At 41.3% G+C, this 11,116-nt stretch overlaps 1 protein-coding gene across 1 annotated transcript; it reads left to right on the forward strand.

Moving 5' to 3' along the window:
• The first annotated feature begins 1,590 nt into the window (after positions 1-1,590).
• LOC115403162 (syntaxin-19-like) lies at positions 1,591-6,231 on the forward strand. The gene is given in 5 exon segments (XM_030111972.1): positions 1,591-1,782; positions 3,819-4,123; positions 4,233-4,456; positions 5,221-5,433; positions 5,659-6,231. Coding segments are annotated over 4 exon segments (918 nt in total). The 5' UTR covers positions 1,591-1,782; positions 3,819-3,879; the 3' UTR covers positions 5,896-6,231.
• Positions 6,232-11,116: the final 4,885 nt, after the last annotated feature.

Here is an 11,116-nt window from a genome sequence, read left to right on the forward strand (position 1 = left end):
CTTGTTCTCTCTGACTTTTGTTTGCAGAAGGAACGTTCACTCCCTGAATTGACCCTCTCGCGTCGCTCCCTCCTTCACCCTGTTTACCAATCTTATCGCCCTCACCGAGACCAAACTCTAACACCAAATTCCTCCGCCGGTGAGAAGACGTGCCCGAGAGTCTCCTGACCTTGAGCTCATCTCTCCGTTTCAAGTGTTTTGCTCTCTAGAATATTACTTGAAGTTGCCATAATTAAGACGAGAGAGACGAGATCAGCTCAGCCCACAGGTTTGCAAAGGTGATAGAGAGGCTGTGCATGTGTGTGCGTGCGTGCATGCGTGTGTGTGTGTGTGTGTGTGGTGTGTGTGTGTGTGTGTGTGTGTGTACTCGAGCGATACTACAAATCCTAATCAACTCCACCTCCCTAATCAGTCATGCAGGAGAGAATCAAGATATAATGGTTGATAATTTATAATCTACAGTAAACAGGCTCCTACGGCACAGTCAGCCTGTTCCCCACGATGCTGATGAAGGTATATTCTGACACTCGGAAAACCTGTTTGCTTTGTCGTCATAATATCTCGCCATTAGGGATAGATGACTCACTGTAAACACACCACGGCAGCAACATTACAGACAAAGAATAGCATCTGGTATAACAAAGATAAAGTTAATAACTGAATAATGCGTATAGTCATCATGTAGTCAATGTTTCATTATTATTATTATTATTTTTTAACTAAAATAGCAGAAACCAACACCTCAAAGTTGTTAATTGGAGGCTTAAATTGAGACAAACATTCTCTTTCAGATGCTCAAAATACTCCAGGGCTATAAAATAGAAGAATAAATATTAATACAGTGATCAAATTTTAGCTTAAATGTCAAGTGTGGCTACAGAAATAATTAAATTCCCAGTAGCAATCAACGCTCTGACACATTACTGGATTTCGTGGAAAACACGAAAAGGCTCGTCCCAGAAAGTATTGAGTGACAAAGACTGAACTCTTGTCCCCGCAAACTCCTCTCATCCTCTCTTTCTCCGTCGCTCCACTTCAAACAGCTCGGCGCAGCATGTTCTGCTGCACAGCGCAGACCGACTGCGTCCTTCCCCGCGTTGAAAGGGCTCCTGGGTTTCAGGGAGCTTGTCAGTAGAAATCTGTCAAAAGTGCTCAGTGGAGTTACTGAGGCCGAATACCCGCAGACCAAGAGAGGGCTTACCCCAGGAACCCCCCCCACCCCACCCCGCCCCACCCCGACACTTCACATAGAAATTAACTTTGCGGATCAGAAGCCCAGCGCCCTGCTTGACACCCGAACCGCACTCCCCCGTTGTTTGGCCTCGGCAGTGTACACAATGCACTCGTATTTGCTCTGCTCCATTTTCCAGCCCAGGAATAAGCCCCAGGGTAGGGTTTATGTATTCACTCCGCTCACCATGCCGTCTCTCCCTCCTCATTTACTTAATCATGTCACCTCTCAGACCTCTCGGCTCTTTTCATAAGCAAATAGCCCTCAGCCCTCCTCCGTTCCGATTGGCCCCATCAGGCTCCTGCTCCGGAGGAAGAGGAGGTGCTTGGAACAGACTAATCCAGACTTCCTGAAAACTTTCCCCGCTCGTGAGTGTAACTCTCCTGTTTAACAGCTGATGGCATAACTGTTCAGGTGGATCAGCATCAGGTGGAGGAACGGAGAGCCGACAATGACCGGGTGATATCTGATCATGTTTGTTCTGGACTACATTCCTGGTCTCTGTGGGAATCCCAACCAACAAGCCCTGATGGAAAATGAACTTCATTAAGGTAAAAGACACATTCTTTCACGCACTGAGACTATAAAAGCCTTTGTCAAGTCTTTGTTTCACAAAACAATGGCATTTCTGCTTTAGTTAGGGGGGGGGAAGGAAAACCAGGGCCTTACACAACGCCATGAGTTAATGAAATCAGTTAATCTTGATAAAGTTAAAAAGTTAGAAACAACAAGTAAACTTTTGACTTTAAAAATGTACAAAACGTGAGAAGCCCCACCTTCCTACCTGCATTGGAAAAGAATGTCAACAAATGAGTTCCTCTAGAAACACAGATGAGGAAGCAGATGAATGGCAGGAAGAAAATATTTGCTGGATTTCGAGCTCAAAGCATTTCTACAATGGAGACAAGCTGGACTCCTTCATGAACCATGCTCCACTTTCTTCCAGTTTTCATGTTAAACTTGGCGAGAATGTGCTCACAAATCCTTTCAGCCTTTCCTTTCTCTCTCTCTCTCTCTCTCTCTCTCTCTCTCTCTCTCTCTCTCTCAAATCGGCTCTCCTGCGTTGAGCGGTTAAGAGAGAGAAAGAGAGGAAAAAGGGAGAGAGTTCAGCCCACAAGATACTTTTCACATTCTTCCAGCTCTGAGAAGTTTGTAATAGTTACAACACACACACACCACACAAACATACACACGCACACAGAACAGGATCTTTCCTGTTTGAAATCTATCCAGAAACGGGATAGTCTGTGATTTGAAATGCTCCATTTCTCAGCAGCCAAACACTCTGTTCCCGCCCCACACAATCATGTGCTCGCAGAAGATTATGTTACGGCCTCTAAAACCCAAATCCCTATGTTGCTAAGTCAGTTTCAGATTTTTTTTGGCATGGCCGCTTGAATGCATGGAAATTTGTGGTTGAGTTCACTTGTCAAGAGCAGTCAAAGGAATCTGATTCAAAAACTTCTGGTTTTAATCATACACACCTACTTGTTTTCCTCAGTCTTGGCAGAAATCAGCAGGCAGAAATTAAAATCCCGGGCAGTAAATACTTTCCTCGCCTCACTAATTGTGAAGACATTTTTTTTTTTTTTAATTTCCACACCTAAAACATTTAGTTTTGAAATATTGTTTTTCCACCAGTTTTATGTCTTAGAAAATTTATTCACGAAGGTCACTCTTTCTTGACTCGTCATCTTTTAACATGTGACAGCTCAGCGACAGCGTCCCCGTGTTTCATTTTTAGTTTTTCCGTTGAGCACAAACAACTCGGTTCTCATGGGAAAATGAAATGGAGTCACTTTGACTAACGTCGTAGATAAACTTTCTGCTTGTTTTTCTCGTGTTTGGTTTTTTTTTTTCCACCCGGCTAAAAATACACCTCTGTCAGACACGGCTCATTAGTTATGCTCATGACAGTACGGAAGTCGAAATGATTCAAGAAGTCCTCATTAGACACTGATTTACACCGGACACACCAGGCCTGAAAACACATCTGCTTCCTATACAGGTATATTATGATGGAAGTTTAAATTACCAATAAAAGCAGTAGCTTTAATTAAAGAAAAATACCACCAATCAAATTTACTATTACATTTGGTAATAAATATAACTTATAAAATTAAAAGAAAAAAATCCCGGTCGATAGAAAAAAATTTGTGTGAATGCATTTCACAACGGAGCTGTTATATTGCTTAAATTTTATTCAGTTACAGTAGAAAGTCAATCAATTCTCAATTACTCTTCTCAAAACTATTTTGAGAACTAGTTACTTTTACATTTTTACAGCACTCTGGAAGGCTTTTGATTTACTTTACCTGATTGATTTATGGAGCCCAATACATTAAAATATCAACTAACTTTTTTTTTTTTTTTTTTTTTAATAGAACTTGTTTGGCAACAAAAATTCTGAAACTGTGGGCCTATAAACAGTAGTTTAAGGTGTAAATCTCATTCAAGTTTAAGCAAAACTACACATGTGAATGTTTTTTCTTTTGCTCCATCAAAGTCTGCTGATGACATTTTTAATTTAGTCCAATGTTCCAGAAGGAACTGCTGAGTGACTTTCTTCTGCCGCCTCTCTCCTCAGCGATCGTAAGGTCTGTACGTACCATTCCAACGCTGCATCCTGAAGAAAGGGCTTCTCCGCGATGAGAGACCGGCTGCAGGAGCTGCAGCAGAAGGCTCAGGAGTTTGCTGCGGATCCCAGTGAAAGCATTAATCCTTTCCCAGCGGAGGGTGACGATGACGACTCGGTGGCGGTCGGGGTCATCTCGCCGCAGGCCGTGGTGTTCGAGGAGGAGCCGGTCATTGAAAACTTCCTGTCCGAGGCTCAGCAAATCCGAGACGACATCACCGTGCTGGAAACAGAGGTAACATGAAACAGGAAGATTAGCATACAAAGCAAAAGAAGCTTGTTTCGTTCATTTGTTTACATAGTTTTTACAGTTTAATGACGACTGTATCTGTTTTGTCCGGTTTCAACTACAACCAGGTCCTCAAGTTCACCAGCAGAAGACGCTGGTGGCCACGATGCGTCGTTTCAGCGTGATGAAGAAAGAAAGCAGCATAACACGAGACATCAAGCTCCAGGCCGAGAGCCTCAACCGTCGCCTGGACGCCCTTTCAAAACAGGCCCAGCAAACGGAGGAGCAGCAGGGACCCGCGGCCGTCACCACCAGGATACAGCGTTCCCAGCATGCAGCACTGTGCCGTAAATTCCATGAGGTCAGAAGAGTGATCCTCCGATATGCTTTAAAACCTGAAACTACCACATTCATGCTTTTTTTTTTTTTTTTTCTTAGTAGACAACAGTTTTAGTTATTCCGCTCAGGTCAACATGCTCAAACTGCGATTTATTTCCATGAGGGGCAATGTCTGAGCCAGCCATTGTAAAATGTCACACAAAAAAGGACATATGATAATAAATGGCAGTGGTGTGAAGGAGAGTGCTGGTCCGATCAGTGGGTGAGAAGGGTTTTATTGGAACTGCAGCAGGCTGGTAGGAGTGGGGGGGTCGTCTGATGTGAGAGAGGAAGAAGTGTCCAAGGTCTGAGTGGAGCTGAAGAGACAAACACACTCCAGCGACAAGACAGAGCAGACATATGGCAGAAGAAACCCCGTTCCAAGGACACATGAAGGACATTTGGTGGTTTCTTATAAAATCCTCCACTTGGAAGTTATGATAATATAGTCAAAATGAGATACTGCGGCACGAAGCATGTGATTTATCGGTATATTTCATGCAGGAGTCATATAATACCAATGCTATTCTAGGAGACTGTTTGAACTACTCTTTGAGTGTATTCCCATGTTAAGATGTAGAGTAAATTTACTGTGCACTCTTTAGCAGAGGATGAAGACGCCACAGCCAAATTATGTTTATGCAAAAAAAAAAAAAAAAAAAGGATGAAACTCAAAGCCTTCTCATTCCTCATTCCCTTCTCCCGCCCTCTTTTTTTATTCTCTCTTTTTGCTGTAATTATTTCCAGGTAATGTGCCAGTATAATGAAGGTCTGCTGACCAAGCAGGAGCGCTGTAAGCACTTCATTATCCGGCAGCTGGAGGTGCAGGGAAGGGATGTGACGGAGGAGGAGGTGAACGAGATGTTCGCCACGGGAAATTGGGAGGTGTTCAACGAGAACCTGCCCAACGACGCCAGAATCACACGGTCGCAGCTATCCGAGATCGAACAGCGACACAAGGTGAGAGTCGCAACCAGCCAAGACACTCAGATGAAGAATGAACCTATTCAAGGAAAATCTATTTATTTCGGCTAATGTCCATAAAACATGCAGATTTCATCACTGCATGAGTTCAATCTCCTGTCCATGTGTAAATTATAACCCCATACTGAAATATTTCAATCTGTCGATCATCTTCTCACACCACCCAGTAATCCGAGTTTTCATTTCCTATCACTCCACCAGGAGCTGCTGAACCTGGAAAACAACATGAAGGAGCTGAAGGACCTCTTCATGGACATTTTTCTGCTGGTGGAGGAGCAGGGGGCCAACATCGAACACATCCAGACCAACGTGGAGAGGACGCAGGACTACGTGGCTGCGACCAACGAGAAGTTCAAGCTGGCGGCTCGCTACAAAAAGAAGAACCCACTCCGACAGCTGTGCTGCTGCTGCTGCCCACCCTGGAGATGCTGTTTATAAAAACACATGGCGGTATTTATTCCAAATGAGGATTTTTTTTTTTTCTTCAAAAGTTACCTGTTGGGAGCGGACCCCGGGTTTTAAGTACCATTAAAGAGAAGGTAATGGGACTGCAGAGTCTGCTGCTGAACGGAGCGACGGCGAAGACGGATTCAGTGGAGCATTGAAAACAATTAGGGGGAAGGGGGCAGAATTGGTATGGGAGGCACTTGTTTCTTTCCAGAGGATGTGAGGCGACCGCTATTGGAAGAGACAGTTCGGCGAACGCTGCTCACTGTTAACACCGTTGCTTATTGGAGTCCTTCACTGTCATCTGACAGAGGTCACAAACAAGGAGAGGCCCGACAATGCTGCATCAGCAACACTGGTATTTTCACCGTTTGTTAAAAAAAAAAAAGAACTGCCTCAGATTTTTCTTTTCCTGCCACAAGACCTCCAGTTGATGAGGGGATTTTATTAATGGATGCACATTGAAATTGACTTTATTCTTTTATTTCCTCCTGAGCTTATCATATAAAATACAGTTTTATTGTCAGTGAGATATTGAGCCATGGCATTTCATTTCTGGTCCACATTTTAATCAACATTAATTTTTTTTTTTTTTTTTACAGTTAGTCTAATTATCATTTCAAAGTCTGATCATTTTCAATAAAAAAAATTTTTTTTTTAAAGAATGAATAAAAAGTTCAGAAAACACTGAGCAATGAGCGTTTTGTCACAATGAGAAGTGGATGAACCCATTTAAATTTACAGAAATAGATAGGAGATTTTAATCCAGGAAATATTCCATTTTTATATGTATTTTGCAACTTGAACTTGTGTAATTCCACTTCTTACACAATTCTATTTGAACGATTTCCTTGTTGATGAAGAAAAAATGATGAACACGTCTACTTTTTTCACATAATTAAAGGAGCAGAAATGACAGCGTAGAATAAATGACTACATGTATGTGATAAACAGATGCAGCAGATTCACAGCTGCTGACAGGTAATCATTCCCTTTTTCTTAACTTTAAGTCACAATTACCAGCTCATCATCCCACTGGTGTAATGACAAAGGAAACAGTGAGTAATACGTCTGCAGAGGAGGAGCTTGAAAACTCCCAGCCGATCGGCGGCGACAGCGATGTTCCTCGGAGAGCCGGTGACCCGTGGTGTCTGGTGTCCGAGGCAAAGCGCGGGTGATCCGGGAGCGTTAACGACAGGCCGGAAAATCTGGTTTGTCTACTACTCCAGGAGAGTTGTCCCATGTTCCAACAGGGAACAGAGTGTAAACACAGCAGAAGGGAAGAGGACCAAGGTTATAGCCGCCTGTTTGGATAACATACTCGTGTTTACTGAAAGTATATGAACACACAACTCGGCAAGAGAAAGCGTCTTGCATTCATGTCTTCAGGTACCTTTTAGAAGTTAGACCTTCCCAAATATATAGTCTTCCTGTGACACCCGAGAAAACACTACTTGTCACTGTTGCTTTAATTCATTTACCTACATAGCTCCCTCAGGTTTCAAATATTAAAAAATGAATGCAAAAAACCCAAGAATAGGGTTAAAGCATAGCTGATACCGCTCTCCTCGGACTTGGTGAGGAAAAGTAAGGAACAAATTGAGGAGTTCCTGAGCAACAATGCCATCCAGTGTTCACCCAGATAATTACCAGTTAAAAATGGGTTATTGCCCAAAGATGTGCCATCGCCTCACCGAACGGCGTTACTTCAGTCCCTGTCTGCAGAAACAGCTGCCTGGAAGCACAACGGAGGCAGAGGCCTTTTATTCCTCTTTTTTTTTTTTTACTTTGATTTCAAGTAAAGATTCTCACATTCTTTTCATATGAAGCTGATTTTTCTTTTATGTGTGTGATTCATGAACTGTGATATTAAAAGAGGAGCAGCGACTAACAGAAAATGTAAGGTTTTTTTTTTTCAAAATATCTTCACATTATTTGAAATCAGTATGAAACAGGCTTTTTGAGCAAATCACCTTGATGTCGTCAAGAAAACATTTCCGCTTTACACACACGCATGCACACCCACACCAAAATGCACAATTACACAGAACTTTAACAAACATGTTTCTAGTAGATGCTCCTTTTATTTGCTTTTTTTGAGGGAAAAAATTTGCACCTTTTAATGTTTGATTGTACTCAAAAGGAAAACTAATTGGACAGGAAAACCACCAAATTACTTCACCAAATGTTATTAATTTATTTAAACCACTAATCCCAGACACTTCATCAAATGGCCAGATGGATGATTAAAGCAACATTACAGGTGTCTCTGTAATAATGAATACCTAATTGCAATTATCAATTAACTGAATGATTAATGACCTTTAGTAATTAAAGATTGATGACAAATTATTTGTATTTGGACATCTCGGAAAACAGAAAGCAGGCTGCATCACATTTGCTTGTAGGGACTTTCATCGAATACAAATGAGGAAACGGTCCTGCAGTCCTCGCATTTCCGAAAGAACACGAACATTTCAGAAGAGATTTAGGCTCATAAATAGGTCAGAGGCTGCACAGCGGTTAGTGCGCTCATATTTAGCGAGGAGTTTGCATTCAAACCTGCAGCGGGCCTTTTTCCTGTGTTGAGCTCCATGCAGAATTTTTTTTCCTTCACATACTTCTGTTTTTTGTTTCATGGTTGAAAAAGACGCACGTGAGTAAGTGTGAATGTCTTCATGAATTTTAGTATTTACACGCAGGCACAGTCGTCCACCCCTAATTTTTGTGGCTCATGCCGGTTCAGGTGAAATAAAACATCTTGTAAGCTTCTTCTCAGATTGAAGGAAACACTGGCTGGTCTTTCGTGACATCTGAGGCATCTCTCAATCAGAAGGTTGCAGGTTTGATTCCCTATCTATGACTGAGCGGCGTGCACTGGTGTCTACATCCACTGGTGTGTGAATGGGTGGATGTGATTAACAATGTAAAGCACTTTGGTGACTGCTCAAGCGGCAGGAAAGCTCTACATAAGTGAAATTGATTTACCATTAATGAACATGAAGAGGTAACACTGGTAATAGTTAAGTTAGTGAGGTAGAATTTTCATACCGACTGCAATGCTTCCAAAACTAAAGGCCTCCATCATTTTTAGACCATAATGATTTCAATAGTGAGCAAGCTGTTGTTTTACCCCACTGTAGGATAGTCTGTGTTAAAAGTTCAACATAGTCACTTTATTCATCCTAAATCTAAAATTTTAAAGCATCACATTTTCTATGTTTGATTGAGGGGATTTTTTTTTTGTGCTTTTTTGTTTGGGAGAAATGTATTTTGCAATGAAAGATAAGAGGGGATGGTGATTTTATCAATATTCTGCTCTGACCTGCTGATGCGTCAGTCCTCACAGTATTCAGCCTTTTTAAGCACAAACCGGTTTAGTGTTGAACTCTCTTCATCATTTGTTCTGCATCAATAACTCTCACAAAATTAGAGAACTCAACTCTTTCATGCTTTTTTCAATTAAAAAAGAGATAATCACAGACTTAAATCGCTTTTTCGCTAAAACGTCACTTGAACATCAACTCCTTTCTCATTACACTGAAAAAAAAACTCTGGTATTTTCATCCTGAAGTAGTTCTGTTCAACAGTTCCTTTTGATGTTTTATGATGATTAAATTAATGTCTGTCATAATCCAAATCAAAAACATTTATATTTATAGCACAGACGAGCTTTGGATCAATTACTTTGAAAAAGAAAAGAAAAGACATCCCCTCTTCAGTCCTCAGAAGCAGCTCAAGGTTTCCTGGTACCTCTACTTGAGACGTTCTCCGCTGGGGAGTTCACAGACTGAACTGTCAAAGCACAAAAATGTGCAGCATATTTGGAGTCATCACCACAAAAGGTTGAAAGAAAGAAGAGGCAAAGCTGTAAAGAGAAACTATGAAGATTTTTTTTCTTTTCTTTCCAAAGCGTGTCTGCAGACCTCAGCTAACAGTTCTGCGGTTAACATAAACACTCCAGATACCAGCAGGCCGTTCACTTCATTAACCTCAGGACATCAGACAGAAAGGCAGACAGGCTTTTCTTCCAGGAAGACTTTTGTTTACCATCAGACTGCATTTTCTGAAAGCTCTGCGAGAACAGTAGTCAAAGGTTAGATGTTTGCAGCCCTTGTCCTGGAGATCCTCTCTCCTCCCTGCTTCAACACACGAATGGTTTGTTTCTTCTCTTAATCTTTATAAACTTTATCCAAATATTAAAAAAAAAGCAAGAAATCACGATACAAAATAGATGCACGCACAAGTCCATGTTATTGCAGAGTTCCAGAAGATTTTATGAGCTCCTCATTTATTCATTCTGCTCCATGAGGCAGCTGTTAGCTTTAGCATTAGCCGAGGTCAGTCCTGAAATTAGCATGAGCTTACCTTTGAGCTGCTGTCTGCATGTGTGATACTTTATCTCAGCTGTTTTCTTTCATGCTTGTCTGAGTTGACATTTGTTTAATAACCCTTGGAGACCTAGGGAAGTTCTCTGCGATCCATTTTGCATATATTCAGTTCTAACTAAGATGGAGCAACTACTTTTTAAAAACCAGAGTTATATTTACATCAGACATGCAGTATCCCAAAGCACTGTTTCCTTCTCCTGATGGGTTTATTAGATTCCACTTACCACATTTCTATATTGGGAAAAATATGCAAAAGAAAAAAAAAAAGCTACTTTCAAGCAACATTACATCTGTGGAAGTTTATTGGAGTTTTCAGTAATTTATTTAATTTGTCAGGGCATTACTCCATAAACACTAAAGCTTGGGACACAGGCTATTGGTTTTATTGACATATAGAAAAACAGAAGTGTGTCTAAAAAAAAACTGTTGAAAATCGTATTGTACTTATGGGAATTTGGGTTGAAAAAATAAGATACAATTTTCTTATCTTCCAAAACATGTGGACGCTCTTAGATATAAAACAGAATCTGTGCAGCGTATCACTGACTTACTGCCTTTAATTATGCGAGTTTCCAGGTTTTCACTTGTTCCACATCTGATAAAGTAAAACTGCTTTTAAAGCCCATCAGTCACATTTCATTTTACAACGAAAATGAGAAATGTGAGAATTCTGTATGACAGGATTGCTACGAAGACTATATGACTATGTTGTGTACGTATCTCCTGGCTCATCTGTCACAACCGGGATCCCAGCGATTCCCTCCAAACGCCTGTGGAGCATCAGAACAGTTCTCCTGTGAGTAACGCCAGCTGTTTTAGGG

The sequence above is a fragment of the Salarias fasciatus genome, chromosome 16 (assembly GCF_902148845.1).
Source record: "Salarias fasciatus chromosome 16, fSalaFa1.1, whole genome shotgun sequence".
In the NCBI taxonomy this organism is placed as follows: Eukaryota; Metazoa; Chordata; class Actinopteri; order Blenniiformes; family Blenniidae; genus Salarias; species Salarias fasciatus.